At 39.7% G+C, this 17,156-nt stretch overlaps 1 protein-coding gene across 2 annotated transcripts; it reads right to left on the bottom strand.

Moving 5' to 3' along the window:
• Window positions 1-683: 683 nt before the first annotated feature.
• Window positions 684-15,731, bottom strand: LOC135484068 (exportin-1-like). Of its 2 annotated transcripts, none has more exons than XM_064765163.1 (24): window positions 15,637-15,731; window positions 14,789-14,854; window positions 14,403-14,536; window positions 13,958-14,132; window positions 13,630-13,736; window positions 13,106-13,221; window positions 12,724-12,838; window positions 12,324-12,443; window positions 11,873-11,927; window positions 11,549-11,622; window positions 10,932-11,090; window positions 10,502-10,693; window positions 9,931-10,173; window positions 9,490-9,567; window positions 8,964-9,120; window positions 7,747-8,054; window positions 7,464-7,568; window positions 6,978-7,163; window positions 6,672-6,794; window positions 6,297-6,444; window positions 5,671-5,901; window positions 5,158-5,317; window positions 4,678-4,774; window positions 684-4,418 (listed from the first exon to the last, which is right to left on the bottom strand). In XM_064765163.1, the coding sequence occupies exons 2-24, from the start codon at window positions 14,823-14,825 to the stop codon at window positions 4,272-4,274; spliced, it is 3,267 nt and encodes a 1,088-aa protein (XP_064621233.1). In that variant the 5' UTR covers window positions 14,826-14,854; window positions 15,637-15,731; the 3' UTR covers window positions 684-4,271. The 2 variants fall into 2 exon arrangements, with proteins under 2 accessions (XP_064621233.1, XP_064621232.1); XM_064765162.1 differs by having other exon boundaries at window positions 15,632-15,730.
• Between the last annotated feature and the right edge of the window lie 1,425 nt (window positions 15,732-17,156).

Here is a 17,156-nt window from a genome sequence, read left to right as displayed (position 1 = left end):
GATTAAATATAGGTGCAGTCACTGATCTTCAAACCTTTCCACGCTTTTTGCCCCCTGGTGAGCTGAATTTCAATCGAATCGTGCTGAATTTTCTGTCAGCAGCATATCTTGGGTTGTTTTAGCCGACAGCCAGATTAAAAGTGCCTAGGTCTTAGGCACCTATTCCATAGAGCTATACCCTATACTATACTATACGCGAACAATAGTTTCATGGTCATGCACCCTTTGTGAAGCCATTGTTCGCGTATAGTGTAGTATACCGTATACCTCTATGGAATAGGTGCCTTACGGTTACAAAATGCCCAACTTGTCCACTGATGGATGGATGGAAGGACGGACACCATTCGAAGCTCTCCACAGACTTTGTCAGCCGAGCTAAAAACCGGATTCTCAGGATGGGATCACACTGGCAGTGATACATCAAATAATCCTTCAATTTTCTCGATATCATGGAATCCGACTAGATTTTCAGGATTAATCTAAAAATTCTGACTCCCACCCACCTCCTAGCTAGCCCCGTGAATTCCATAATCCATGTCCTGATCTTGGAGACCCAACATCATACATAAATCCAATTCGATTGCTATATTCTAGTGAGGCAGCCAATCTCTGAAACTTGCCATTGATATGGCCAGGAAGATGACCTCGCCTCACATGGCTCAAAGAAAATCAGATAAGACAGGTTTCGTTCAGTTGTCTTTTATTACTGCTGAAATGGACACCACTATGACCTGCTAGAACACAGGTTATAAGACTGAGAACCTTTTTTCTTGAAAAATGGTGCATGAATTTACACAATCTAACAAAATATATCCAATAAGACACATGGGTTCAGTCATACAACAATCATAATGAAAACAACAGCCTGGACAAAACCATGACAGACCTTCTCCTTCAAGGCGGCTGTTTTGGATAACATTCCATTTATAGAACAGGTCTCGGACACGCCTTAAAGACAGTCTTTAAAACATTGCCACGGTTTTGTACTGTGTCTTATTAGAAGTCTCTGATCAGATATAATGATTAGTAATGGATGATTGATTCTGCATTGTGACAATTTTTTTCAAATTGTGTGCACGTAGCCGTAAAAATGGTTTGGAGAAGCTATAAGGATTAACAGTCTATTGATTCGTATCGTAGAATTTTCCAATTTTGACGGTGTTTAGAATTCCACGCTCATACACAAGATTTTTACTAAAATATCAAGTTCCGGAAATTCTATGAAGATTGCTACTTTTAGGTTGTTGTTACACATGTATTCTACCCATCAAATCAAAGCAATTCAAAAAGCGTTATATGGTAGGACTGCAGGAGAGTTGTCCTTTGAACACCAAAGTGACGGATTGACATTTGTACAATGCAGATCCCACCACAGACTGAACGCAAGAAAACAGACTAATGGATAAAATTCACAAGCTATAAAAAAACAACACATTTACAAGTTTCTATTCACATGATTACCCATTTCAAAAAAGCTGTTTAGTCTGAAACTATTGAAAGGACTCGCATATCTTTGCCAGACTCAACATTCGGCAAAAAAGAGCGTGGCACCTTCATGAAAGTCCAAACAAGTTCATCGCTTTGATGACAACTGCCAGTACCATAAATTCACATTATCCAACACAACAAAGATGATTTTACAGATGCAGCTTCTCACTAGGTTAATAAAAACAACTCTATTGAATCAGAAAATGATCATTTCATTCCAATTCCAATAGGTTTTTCAGTTAGTTACAGCTCACTGCTCTAATGATACCAATTAGACTTTACTGTACAATGGAGCGACAACCTTTTACTGGAGCTTATCCGGATAACATACATGATAGCCGTTATGGATTAGTATCTGGTAGTTTTTCTCCTGACAGCGTTTTGGTCAGCCTTGTTTATAGTAACATTTTAAAAAATCCCACCAGAGACTTGGAGATAACAACCACGTAATCTCAAATCCAGTTCATGAGTTCCAATCAAAAGGTGAATTATATCTGCATGGTTGAATTTTCAAGCAAACTACCTATCTGAATGACAAATGTTAATAATTAGAACAGGTGACAAATGAAAACTTGCACACTCTACCTTACAGATACAATCTACCAAGAACAGGTCATACATGTACATTTAGTTTGAACACAAAATGATATAGAGTGGAACCTCTCTTAGCAGACACCTCTATATTAAGGACAACCTCTCTATTAAGGACACGAGTTTTGATACCAAATTGGTTGTTTCCATTCAATTTGATCTCTGTAATCAGCACACCTCTATCGAGGACAGCATTTGTCAGTCCAGAGGGTGTCCTTAATAGAGAGGTTCTACTGTAATCAATTTCTTTCCCCTCTGCCTTGCACTTAAAAATGGTGTGCATCATCAAAAATTGTCTGTAACTGATTCTGCAGGCATACCTAATGGATAGCCTTGAAGTAAACTCTGAAGAGAAAGCCAATAAAATGAAGCAGCAAGTATGAATACAAATATAATGACTCTGCAATACATGCATAAGAGGCTTACAACAGTTCAAACTGAATTGACACCAAGCCAAGTTCAGCAGGATTTTCAACGGTACAAAGGCAGCCATTTACGCACAGAGTCACAAAGCCTAGTAAGAGTGAGGTATTAAAATAGAACATTCTATTCAGATGAACAATCAATGGTATCATAATTCTTGGTCAAGGCGACATTGAAAGAAATATTTTGACGTTTGATCAATTTAGTTTTGAGAGCTTGAATATTTCACCAGAGTTGAAGGATAAAACGAAAGGACTGCTCTACTGAACTTGGCTTCACTTTTGTGATTTCACAAATGAACACATGCTCATCGAGGAGTGATATACTGTAAACCCAAAAATGTTGGTGTGCCGTTTATTTTTCGTGTTTACAGATAATCATGAAAATTAGTGGCCGCAAAAAGAACATCTGATTGAATATACTGTTACAAGGTTGTCAGAATACTCAACTTAAAGTACCACAAAGCTGCAATTCCATGAATCTGTGAAATAAAATGGCCTTGAAAATTTCTGTGTTTACAGTATCTGAAGAAGCAACTCCCAATATACAACTGGGAAAAAATCATCCATGAATGGATCACAAACATCTCTATTCAATAAACTTAACAGGCATAGAAACGCTGATTATCTCATCCTGAATATCTAATGTCCACATGGTTGGATTAATCTTCACAAAAAGAACCCAGTACAGTACATATATACAGTACATATTAGCTACTTTGAAACTTATCCCCTGCTGACGGTAATAATTACCTTGTTCAGTACAAGCTAGATCTACATTAAACTCATTTGTGGTAATAATTACTTGGTGCAGTACAAGCTAGATCTACTCGAAAACTCATCTGTGGTAATAATTACCTTGTACAGTACAAACTAGATCTACATTAAACTCATTTGTGGTAATAATTACTTGGTGCAGTACAAGCTAGATCTACTCACAAACTCATTCGAGGTAATAATTACCTTGTACAGTACAAGCAAGCTCCACCTTGAAACTTTTTTGTGGTAATACTGACAATTAGGGCTGGTTTTCCTAAGAACTCTCAAATTCAGAGAGGCTAAATTATCTACTTACTTTTCACATAATCATGGACATTAGCCACCCAACCATGAATATCATACGGCAAAACTCCTTTGCAAAACACTGAACAAGTTAATTCCTATCATGGCAAGAAAGGAAACTATACACAGACAAAGTACAAAATAAATGCATTAGTTTTACTGTACAACTCAAAAATAACATATCAACACACCAATATTTTTTAATTGGAGAACTGCGGGTTTTCCAAGGAAGGATTCTGGGTCACATTTGACACCTTCCACGGAAAACGGCAATACATCAACCATCAGGATGACTGACAACATCGTACCGTGGATTCTGAAGTACTCTCCCAATATATTAGATCTGGCAGTATGGTTTTATTGTACATTGCATATACAGATCTGAAATAAATGGGACAGAATCCGATCTCCCATACATTATAATTATAATGCTAATCCCACTTACATTCTTTCATGCCAGTGTCGAGTGCTGATCATCCAGGACAATGTTATTTCTAACAAGTTCTGCCACAAGCATAATCACGGTTCACTTGTATCAGCAACTTGTTCCCATCAGAATCTAACGTGTCCGCTGCCCTAAACTAAGAGGCTTGGAATTCAGATGCCAAATGATGATTAAGAGGCACACAACAGAACCTCTCCATATGCACGTCACCCGCAACAAAACGGCTAGGAGTTCCAACTCCTCAATCAGATGAATTCTAGCATCTAATCCTGCATTTCTTCTGGGATCTCGTGTGGCCCCAAAATACCCGGCACTGACATTTGTATCTTTAGCTTTTCTTCTTGTGCTTGTCGGATGGCAGCTTCTCGTTCCTCAATGAACAGATCTGATGGCTCATCACCAGCGAACTCCTGGAAAATCAAATCATTCAAGTAAAGATAAAGTTAAAGGCAGCAGGAACTTTTTAGCCATTGGGCATTGATGTAACCTGGTTTCAGAGGGTTACCCAGATTCCCTTAATATGTGCAACAAACAAACGAAGTATCACTTCTAAAATGAGAAAGCATTGGCCCGACAAAGAACTTCACGATATGGCAACATCTTGGGACAGGTTTTAAGAGAAAGATATGTCAAAATAAAGAAGTTTATGAGACAGGATTGTAAACTCACCCTGATCTGAACTAAGAAATCCCGAAGGTGCTCCTTGAACTGAGGAATGTTCTGGTTGAAACTGAATAAGCCTGCGATGAACAAGTCAATTTGTGTCCTGGAAAAAGACGAGTTCCGAATAATTTAAACATTTAACAATTCCATGAAACATAATACAAATGTATGTTGTCTTACCCACAGTCCGCATATCATTCAATAAACTTGTGTTTCAGTCGTAATAATATTTAAGAGGCAAATAACAAGAACTCTCCATATAATCACAAAGGAACCAAGTTGCAATAACTAAATACTTGAATCTCATATTTTATGAAAATGACAAGTAAATGATCTCATTGAAGAAATTGAACATCTAATATTTCCATGCCTGTTTTCTCGAAAATCATTGAAAAATTCTATCATGTGGGTGGTAGCATTAGAAACACCACTCGAGAGTGGATCTTACTTTGATTGGATTTTTAATACACATGTCATGTTACTTACTTGAGGAGGTTAGGGAAGGCTGTCTTTAGAAGGTTGGCAAGGAATTCTTGAACATACTGTACATTGGCTGTGTCACCATTGGGGGCCAAGATCACTGTCACCTTGTTGGTCTCCACTAAACTGAACATGTATGCTAGGATGGAAGCATGCAGCGTCAGACCTGAAACCATTCACATGTATAATAATAGATCAGCCAGGAGCAAAAGTAAGCACCACAAAACCTTAAAATGTGGCGTCATCTTGGCCAAGGTTTTCTGACGATGAGCAAACCAAATGAACAGGAAGGTTTACATGACCTCCATTTCTAGGATACAACGAAACCTATTCTTCACGACTCCACAATATTTACACTCATCAACTCCACCTGAAAGGCTGCACAACTGAGAGTATCAAACCATCTCAATAATAAACGCAGACCCCAATCACTATCTGGTACAATGGAGAAATGTATTACCCACCATTGCTTCAACACAAAATGCAATGTCAGTTCTTTCCCAGAAGGAATCCACTTACCAGCTGTGTGTGAACTGTCCGTTACCACTGAGAATATATGCTGCAAAATGTCTGTATAATATATTTTGTAGAAATTCTGAGCATTTGCATCGCTCTCCCTAGAGAAGTTCTGAAGCAGTTCATATAAGATATTTAGTCCGGTATCTGCCACATTTCTCATCGTATGTTTGAATGCCCAGATTATCGAGTCCAGCACTAATTTGAATTGTGGCGCAGGTATGTTCAAGAATGCTGAAATAGAAGAGAAGACAATCAGCCAACACGTTAATCAGTGGTTGCAGGATCAAGCACTGCTGGTCATTATAGGAAGTACATATTGGCAGTGTCCTAGATATCACACCAGAATAGGATAATCACAATTTTCAAAACTACAAACAATGCCTATTGATACGAACCAAAATAAATTGTAAAGAAGACTACTCTGTGGTCACAACTAAGATTTTTCTGAAGTTCTCATACAGAGAAGATGACACACCAAACCATAGATGGACTGACATCAAAGATATACAAGGGAATTTGCTTATAGTTTTGTGGAAATGTATAAGATTATAAGAGCACTAGTCCTGTAGTCCAGTTAAATTCAGGCCAGTTGTTGCAAGGTTCTGCGTAATGTGATGAAAACTTACCGGGGAAACAATGAGAATTGACGGCTTGCAGCAACAAGAAGAAATTGGTTCTGTGCTCAGGATATTCTTCGAAGTCCTTGTTGATCATATCCAGCGTACATTCAAAGACAGCATCAAAGATCTGTGGCACCACATCAGTAATGTGATTCTGTAAACAAGAAGACATGATATTACTTCAACAGAACAGAATACACCAGAGGGGGCTTGTGTCATTGCACTAAGATCTATTATCAATCAACATAACACCGTGAAAGACTGTAACATTCTCATGCCACCAGGATTTCAAAATTGCTCAATTCTTGTTTCCTTACATTATGCAACTACCCCGGTAGCAAGGTAACATTCTTTCCTTAAATTACCTTTGCTGGGACTTACCTCTAATCTGTTGACAATGGTAGCCATGGTACTGAGTACCTCAGGTTCTCGAGCAGCAGGCACATTTCTCTTGTAATCCAGTAATACAGCATCCAAGAGAGGTGGCACAAAGTTCTCAGCAACCTGCAAAGACCATCAGCAAATGATAAACAGAGAGTACACTAAGATATCAATCAGCCATTCCTCAGATACTTGCAAACAGCATTGAATTAACCACTTCACTACTGCAGCCCGAAATAAGTGCGATGATGCATGCTCCTGTAGACAGTTTTCGGTCTGATGACAGAGAGAATAAATGATACACACCATTTTAGGATCATTGGACTTGCTGACCCATCCAGATATCAGTTTGAGTGTCTCCTTTTTCACAGTCCTCATGCTCCTGATCAGTGGCTGTTTGGTGACACTCTCGCCATGCTCAGTGATAGCACCACTGATATTCTCGCTCATCACTTTGTAAACATTCAGCATGTCCAAGTAGACTTTGCCAAGCTGGAATACAAGATAACATTGACTAAGACAGTGAATTAACATTGTAAAAGGGAAACCATGCAGACAGTGCACTCGGACCATTAGCAGCACTTTTATCGAGTCCAGGTAACCCACTGAGGAACAGGGTCATATTCGTCACACAACTTGAATTTGATTGAAAACTGATGCTCAAGTTAATGAACTTCAGGAATCACCAGCCTGGAGAGGACTGATAACTGCTTCGTCAATTTGAAAACTTGCATTGCTATACTCCACGGAGAGACTAATGCAGTGTCTTTGTCCTGTTTATTCTATACATACCTGAACGACATAGGGGTGGCCAAGAGCTTTGCATGCCCGAACATTCGTCTTTAGGATATTTGCTAACTGCTTCACTGCCTCTGGATCTTTCAGCACCAATACATTCTGGAAAATAACAAGATGAATAAATGATGTGAAATGGGAATGGATTTCTCTCTAATTTTAAAACTACATGTATTTTTATCTCTTTATGAGTTTTCAGCAAACCATTTTTGTTCAGTCTTTAGTTACTTGTTTCTTAAATGTTTTTTAACCCCATCTATATATTATCAGGAAAACTTACCCTAGTTGCTTGCAAAATGATGTCATCCCATACTTGGTTGGGCAGGGCCATGTACTTATCACATTTGTCACCAACAAGTGCCTGACCGGTCTGATCTGTCTGCGTACTAATCATAAGTCCAACGGCTTCATAGAACGTGTGCACCTGTTGAGGTTGTAGATCACAGATGATAGTGTTCATGCTGTTCAAGATCTCCTCGATGAACGGCATCACTTCACCGACCTGCACCTGGACAAAGTGACGTCTGCATTTCTGTGAGATTTTGATGAAGGTATCGCAAGCCATATCCTGTACACCGTCGTGAGTCTCTGAAAATAGGATTACAGGAACATTGATAAGGTACGCTTCAGAGTTACGTATGGACAACTGCAGACGAAAGAGCCAATTGAGCGCAAGACTTTTATGCTTGCCCATAAAGTCAAGGCTGTAAAGTAAAGTTTGTTTATCATTGTGTCATCCCTAATGAAAGGGCCAGCCAGCTTTTGGCTTATGAGACACTCTTTACTTCCAAACTCCTATCTCTAATGCCAGGCGCCTGGCGAGAAGGCAGTTTGTACCCTATATTTAACTAGCTGGCGGCTAACCAACCGGCCGCATCGGAAAGGGTTACCAGCGGGCCTCGAACCTTCGACCTTCCATTCACGAGGTGGACGCCTTAACCACTAGGCCATCGAGATCGGTATCAGAAAGGAACTCAATGTTTATCCACGGACAACTGCACAACATCAACTGCACAACACCACGCAGACGTCAAGACGCACAGGACAATCAAACGGAAGATACGCAAGTCTGACAGATGGTCATTCACAACGGTATTATCAGCGGACCACAGCAGTCACATCACGTTTTGACCATTTATGCACAACATCAAAGTGGTTGTATGGCTTCTTTTTCGGTAGTCCAGAATGAGCCATTGGAGGACTGGCAATCATACTAGTTATATACAACATCCACAATCCGTATTTCCTGCCTCAGGACTTCGCGAACCTAGTTAAGAGTCTACATGTAAACAATCTACATGTAAAGCCAAATTCTTCACTGAATCTCGCTTCCTTTCCGGAATTACAATCAATTCTATTCTCCAGTAATAAATATGCGACAAGTGTTATTGGTAACTCTCAACGAAGATGGTCAGTGTGTGTTTAAATCAGCTACCTTGATTCTCCCATTCACAAAATCATGAATCCTACTGCTGGTGGCAAAACACTTCAACTTACCATGCATGAATTCAAATAGTTTGTTCACAACAGTCTTCAGGAATCGCCAATGAGCGCGTAAGAATCGCGGGTACTGTCCAACAACGTACATGATATTTGAGGCAATGATAGCTTTGTTGTCCTTTCCTCTCTTTTGTTCACACAAACCCAACAGATCCTGAAGAAGGATAATGACAGTTAGATTAAGAGATATATGAACATACAAGCTGTGACTTAGGCCAATTAGGGCCACTGCCGACAGTGCTTGAATCACCACTCTCGGGGCCCACCACTCAATTACAGGCAAGCCCACGGACAGACAACGGATTGTCAAGGATTGGAACGGATAGCTGGACAGCACATCACTCCTATTTTTTAGTGTCATAAAACTTTTTGCAAGCATGAGGAACAAATCATGTTTTAAAAGTGCTTGGGCAACAATGCATCACAATTACAGTCATGCAATCGGATGCCTGATCATCTTATTCGTCATTCTGCCTACCGGCCATCAACTTCAAAATTCTGCCACCTGGTCTAATCCACTTACTTTGATGACAGTAACTAGAAAGCGTTTCTCATCTTCCTCATGCATCGCACCACTGATCGATCCAATAGCCCAACATAACTGAAAAGAGAAGCCACAGAGTTGTGAATAAAGAGCTAACCATCATTCTTATGCAATTGCAATAACAGTATCTTATGGAAGACTGACCAACTACATGTCTATGGTACAGGCCACATGCATTATTACATCATCATACACTGGTTTACCTGCTAATAGCTGAGCGAGCCATATTTCTTGAGTGTGGCCTTATTTGATATTGGAGAATGTACACCAAACAGCCTGTGCATCTTCTTGTAACTGCATTGGTATCAGGCAATATTAGGTCATATTCTGTGGTTTATCTTACGATAAAGGACATAGACAAGACACTTTTTATTGCAACATCACTGAGGCCATGGATGGAATACAGAATTAAAAACTTACAGTGTTCAGATTTTTCCAAGACCATTCTGTGCCATTGACTTGGTTGTGGAGCTTTTCTGTCATGATATTTTCAGTATCTGTGTAGTCCAAATGGGTCAAGTAGACCAATGTCTCCCTCATGTTTTTGTACATGTTGATAGAGTCTGTGTCCTTCATGAATTCCCTGACAACTTCTCCCTGCTCATTCTCCACGACTAACACCTCCTCTGGTTTGGCCATCCTCGATATCATCACCCGACGAATCTGGAAATTCACCAACAAGCATTAGAAACAAGTCACTAGTTGGCATCGAAGAAACCTGGTAGCTGAACGAACTCAACCACTAAACTAAGCTTCAATGAAGTTGCCAGTGAAGACCCTGGGCATATGGCAAGCAAATGACAGCTCCTCAGCATGGACAGGTCAGCAGGCAGTGAGTATTTACCCCGAACAGCGAGATGTCGTCACTCACAGCAACCACATGCTCAGGAGCCATTTATTCATCACTTTCAAATTTAATTTACTTGAATTCCATTACATGGGATACACCTCTCTTCAACGTTGTCTCCCTCAACTTGTACACATTCTTTACCTTAGAAAGTACTGGATTGTACAGCTGCCTGCGAATAGGCATCTCTGAGTTGGTTTTGCCCAAGAGTATGCAAGTGCCACTAAATGGACTTTCCCTGTACAAGTCTGAGGCAAGTGAGTTCCAGTACTCGAGGCAGATCTTGAAGATCTCTGTTTCTTCAACTTCGGAGATCATGATCAAATAATGCAAGGCCTGCAAGAAAACACAAATCAGTTAAAGCACAATCACTAAGTTTTGTGAAGAAATACAAACCTGTCAGTACGGAGGTACAAATTATTTTACTTCATGTGGTTGGCAATACAGTATAAAATTCATCTGGATTGCCACTTTCATACGTCATTTTAAAAGCTGTTCTGATGCTCTTCTTGAACTGGCTCTCAACAAGTCATTCAGAAGACAAGCGCCACTATTTTGATAATTTCAAACTCACTGCCAAAAGCTGTTCATGTAACTCTGGTTTCTTTTCGATAAGCTGTCCATGTTCCTTGAGGAATATGCAAAGGAAAAGACTCAAGTTCTGTACAAAATTCTGCTCGTCATTGCTCCCGTGTTGGTATGCGTCTTTGATATTGGTAGTAATTGGCAACATCTGAAAAGAAAGGCAAAGCTCATGAGATTGAGAATACAAACATGAAATCAGACATTCAATCGATCCCCAATCATCTGAGGGCACTAATGTTCTGAAAATTGCTGAATGAAGTGTCTCTTGCATCAGTACATGTCATTCCACTTTACACCAACAGCCATTACCAATTGAACATCATCATCTTGTCCCGCAGCCATGCTGGCATTGGGGTGACCCTGACGTATTGAAAATGTGCCATTCAGTTTTCCTTTTCCCCTCAGCAAGTTAGATCAGGTCTGGGGTGTTCCAGTCTCGTCTTACAAAACAACCATCCACATTCTCTTTGCAAGATAATATTTGCACGTGGTCCCTCGATTGGACCCAAATTGGACATCAAATGTGGCAGGCTAGCTCCTACAACTACATTTATCGAAAGCCCTTCTTCGATACACGTCTTCATTCCATGCAAAATGTTTACATACCTGTTTCAGCTGCTGCATGGTTAGTGTGAATAAGTCAACAAACTGCTCATCATACTGAGTGCTTTGAATGCCTCCTAAAACGACAACACATACAGGATTGTGAAGTGACAGTTTTGATGATAGATTGCGAAGGATTCAGATGATAACATACAAATATTGTTTCAGGAATGGCATCTGTTGTCTCAGTGATACAATTATTACTGAAATAATGAGCTCAAGGCCACAATATTCATGTATGCATGCATGAGTAAGGACGTTTTTTCCTAGTTAAGTTATCTTGTTTTTTGAAAGAGAAAATTCTACACAGAAACAAGAAAAACTTACCTATTTCTGTCAAGCACTTCAGAGAGACATTCCCGAAGAGTGGGACATTGAGGAACTGAAATAGTATGAAAAATTCAATAAGCAACAACATATTATTTTTATAACTATTATCCATTAAATTACTTCATGTGTTTACCTGTTTTCCAAAAAGAGATGTGATAGCCACCCAAGACCAGGGGGTTGTTTTTTTACTCCAGCAGAGATGAAAGCAAAGTAACAGATGAAGCTATTATCAAGCTGCCAGGGCAGTTCTACTTCTTATGCACTAGCAGGTGTTCATCCCCAGGGAATATTCCTCCTCCCATGACAGGATGAGTCAAGGCAGACCGAATCTGCCGCTGTGACAATCAACTCCCACTTGAACTTTAGATAAAGAATCTAACAATTCTGACATAATTAACCTAGAACATGCACAAACAAAAAAATCATAATGACCCTACTTATTACATACCTTATAAATCATAGTTGAGATCAGTTTCGTCTCAAATATGTAACCTAGTGGGATCCAGTTGAGGAAGCGAAGGAGTGTCTCAAGGGTCGCTCCAACAAGTGGGGCATTCTGTGAATTATCCTACAAGAGAAAATAAACCAATGAGCGCATCGTAATCACGAACAGACAGACATTAAAAGCACACTATCTATGCATCCTATGAGCTTCATGTGTCGATAGTGCAAAACACCTGTCAACTATTAAGAACATTGGTCATGTTTTCATGACCTCTCTACGTTTCAATACCGAGCTAAAATCTCCTTTTTTGATTCAAAACCCAATTTCGAAACCGAATGGTCATGATAACACTATTCCTAAACTAAAGCTCCTTGTCCTTGACAGTAAAGCTCTATCAACTTACCAGAACGAACTGACTTAGATGAAATATCTGTGAGAACTCTCCACACATGCTGTCCTTCAGGTATTTTGCCTTGACTTGTGTCATCTGGCCACTTGAGAAATCAAACACTTCTTCACTAAAATTAAATAATCAAGTGTGAACAAACAGGTTATCAGTCATATTCAAGTAGAATGACAACTGAATTATCTGACATGTGAATTTCAAAGGCAAAATACATCAGGAATAAGGACAAGATCTTCCGTCTCAAATCACAGCTACACATAGCCCTTATTCAGGAAGCATGAGGGAATTTAACAGATGGAAATGGCTTTATGTTGAGTTTAAAACAGAACAGGTTTCTTTGACAGAAATCATCTGACTTATTTCCAAAAAATAAACTCACCTGAGCAGCTTCAAAATCACCATATTGTTCTGGCACAGGGATTCATTTGTCTTGCTCGCCCCAACAATGTCGCTGATGAATGTTGGCCAATCCTTGGGCCATTCTTTCTTCAAGATCTGAAAGGATGAGAAAAAACCTTTAAAAAATGTCCTTTCCAAACTGTTGCATTGCAGTAATATTTTAGGGAAGTATCTTCCCACTACTCACAAGCATTTTTTGGGGGGCTGTGATAAATCCCACCATTTTTCTTGTTCAACTTTACCAATGGCTTTGCCCAACTTGGCCTTTTCTTTGCTGACAACACTGAACACATCATCCTTATTTACTTACAATGTACTTGAGCATAGAGTCTATGGGGTTCGGTTATCATTTCGTTCATCTCATATTGTGGTCAAATGATTACAAGTCACAACCTCAGTCTTCAAGATTGCGGATAAGATCGCTTGATTCATTTTGCACAAGTACTTTCATTTTGAGGATTGTGTAGGTAGTAAAGAACAAGAATAAAATGACCAGTGTCCTACCTGCACAAGCGTCACATTCAGCTTCCCCAAGTAAACTTTCTGTTTTTCAACAGTTTCGGCATCTGATGAGGTCTTGATGATCAGACCAACAATGTATTTCTTGATGCCTGAAGTATAAGAATAAAAGCATCAGAATCTACCATTGAAATTCAGCCCACATCAGTTCTATTTTATCCAAATCCCTCATCAAATGTTAATAACTGATCCCCCACTAGGATAGCTCCTTAGAATGAGAGACCTTTTTCAGTTTCACCTCAATACTCATTGACATTACTGAGATCAATGCGAAATATTGGCTTCAAATAGACTCTTAGCAGAAATTCATTACCTTCTCTTTGCTCTTTTGGTAGAATTTTCCACCTGGTCTTGATGACATTTTCGAGGATTTGTAAGGCATAATATTTGGTCTGTGGATCAGTCGAGAACTCAAGAATGGTATCAACCCTGGTCCATGCATCTGGATGTTCCTTTAGAGTTGTGAGCACCTCTTGTGCCATACGTTGCTGCAAAACAAGAAAGAAAACTGATGTTTGCAAAGTTCTTACAGCAAATTTGTTCAACCCTTAAGTTTATATCATTCTATTTTCCGCATATAACTAAACATGTTGTGCCTTCACATTAAATATTTTTAGACAATAAATGCTCAATGTAGTATAGATCATTTTGATTGCCTTGTGACGCCTTGCATTTTCAATTTCCCTATCAAACAAAAGGCATTTTCAATTCCTGTCAATTATGGATGTCAGTAGTATGAGGTTGAAAGAAGTACCTACCTGGGCCCCTTCGCCCGCATACATGACTCCAACAACATTATCAAGCAGTGTGATGTCTAACTTCTGGGCAAAATCAAGCAGTTTCCCAGCTTGTTCAGTAGCAGTTGCCATACTAATGCCTCCATTAGTAGTACCTGAGACAGATTCAAGAACATTTTAAAATCAGAAGCAAGTGGGATACATAAAACCTAAGAAGGGTGACAGTGAATGCTTCCTAAACTGTTTGTTTCACGTGTAGTATTAACCTCTAAATAAATGATATTCTGGATTTTAAAAAATTGGTTAAAAAAAGATAAAGCCGACACTTCTAGACCATTCAGCTTTTTAAACACCTGTGACCACATGAACAAAACAGCATTGAATTTACAAATTTTGAATTAGCTCACCTGTACCAAGTGGGGTTTGGATTCCTGGGATGGTCATCAGGGCAGTGGTAAGGTCAATTGAGCACCCTGCAAGTGCAATAAGTAAAGTAAACAAACGTGACAGTCTAATAAATCGACGAGTTCGAAGAAGACGAATCAGTGCCAAAACAAATCAAATGCGCACACTCAGAACACCTCAGAAGGCCTAAACCGACTTCGGAAAATGCCTAGAGACATGGTGATCCTTTGTTGAAGGTGAAACGCATGACTGATCAGTGGGTGCCAAAACAAACTTCTTCGAATTCATCTATCTATTGAAATTGAATTTGTTTCCAAATAGGCCCCCTATGCACTTTTTTGGTAGTTCTGCCTTCGATGCCTCCGATAAATTCGATCCCTGCATTTCAAAGAGTCAATCATGATGCCAGCTAAATTCACTGGGCTTTTTTCTTGGAAATGGCAGTTGAGTTGCTGCAGTGAGACGAGTGGTCAAATCGCTCGGACCGACATCCGGATGGCGCAGCCTCAGGGATCCAGTAATGATATCGACACTGGATCTTCCAAAATGCGCTAGGCCTATGCATTGCACACGTCATACACAGTACGCCATAGTACAAGGATCCAGTAATGTCGTAATGACATCGACACTGGATCTTCCAAAATGCAGTATCATGCTATGTGCAGTTGCACACATGCACAGTACGCAGTGGCTGTGTGTGCATTGGCCAAGCATGTTGGATTGTTTACCAATTTTCAGATATGGCGGCGCCCATGAATCAAGTAGAAAGTGTCAAAATCAAGATATCATGCACATCATTGACTTCTATGGCTTGAAATCGACTAAAAATCGAAGGATATCCACACCTTACTATTTATTCTCTGCAACTTCCTTCCAACGACTGAATGCTTTTCAGTTTCTCTAAAATTGCGAAGTGTGGGACCGGTTAGAACTGGTACACAGTCGGAACATCGCTGGTGTTCGGAAGCGTTCGGAAATTTTCGGAATTCTCAAAAAATGCACAATCCTGGCTGATATGGGGAAAATCAAGAATCCTGCTCTAGCAAATAATGATGTGTGTTACACAATTGGTCGGATCCATGACAAATGTTTCACCATTCATGGTTTTAAATGTGTGGAAATTTTTCATATTTTGGTGCATAATTTAGTTCAGGGGAAAACCCATGACCCGAGTGACCCCTGACCATCTCATGAATATTAAAATATTACAATGAATACGTGTTTGGCGGGAAGCGAAATTTTTTTCTGCAGGATACTTCTGCCATAGTGTACATCTGACAGCCAATCAGAATTCAAGGCAAGCACGTGTCTTTGTTGACATCATCTTTCCGCATGGCGCAATAATGTCAACAATGCCACGTGTTCTGATAATCTTGGAAAGAACAAGTTAGCAAATGGTTAGAGGAGTATATTAGCTAAAATATATTTATTTGCAGTATCTTAACATGTATTTTCATTGTCGAGTGGACTGTATTTATTGGACTTGTCTGTTAAAGGCGCACTGTGCTCGGCAAAATAGCCGAGGTTGAATGTTTATCTGTCAACCGTGTAACTAGTTCTGCTGTATATGCATAGGTGGCGCCACCATTCAATTTATTTTGTTTGCTTGTCAAAATGTGTTTTATACAATGGCCCTTCAACAATGTTCAAACTACCAAAATAGGCCTGATACCTTCAACAGCAGACATCGGATACACCGTCTCTTTAATAATTATCAACATTGGCAACACTGTCAGTGTCACTGCCCCTTAAAATTTCACAAATCGCGAGACATCGGATACACTGTCCCTTTAATAATTATCAACATTGGCAACACTGTCAGTGTCACTGCCCCTTAAAATTTCACAAATCAATGCATGCACTGCAATGTAGCGATCAGATCAGCTGATGCCTCTTTTGTACGCATAATATCATCAATTTTACAATGAATCTGTGCAATTCATTCCTAAACACTACGACACAAACCTTGAGTTGAGCATAATTGGGGTCAGACAATGAACTATTGTCACATTCACAGTTGAAGTGGCACTCGGCATGCGACTCGGTATCGTCCATTGTATTTGCATTATCATGCATAAATAAACAGTGTGACGTCAAAGATCGCGCCAATTGTGATTGGCTGTCAGATGTACACTGTGGCAGAAGTATCCTGCAGAAAAAAATTTCGCTGGCGGGAATCAAAGGTCTCACTAGCCAGTGCGGAGGCCAGGCCTACCTCCTTCCAAAAATGACGCATACCCCAGTTCCAGCGGCTGTAGATTTGGCGGTACTTTACTCTCACAAACCTATACATTTCTGAACAGTTTGTCACTTCTAAAATACATCTGGCCTAGTTTAATTTGTACGCCATCACGTGACTTTCATTTGCGT

This window comes from Lineus longissimus, chromosome 3 (genome assembly GCF_910592395.1).
Source record: "Lineus longissimus chromosome 3, tnLinLong1.2, whole genome shotgun sequence".
Lineage (NCBI taxonomy): Eukaryota > Metazoa > Nemertea > Pilidiophora > Heteronemertea > Lineidae > Lineus > Lineus longissimus.
This window is presented reverse-complemented; position numbering and strand designations above follow the sequence as displayed.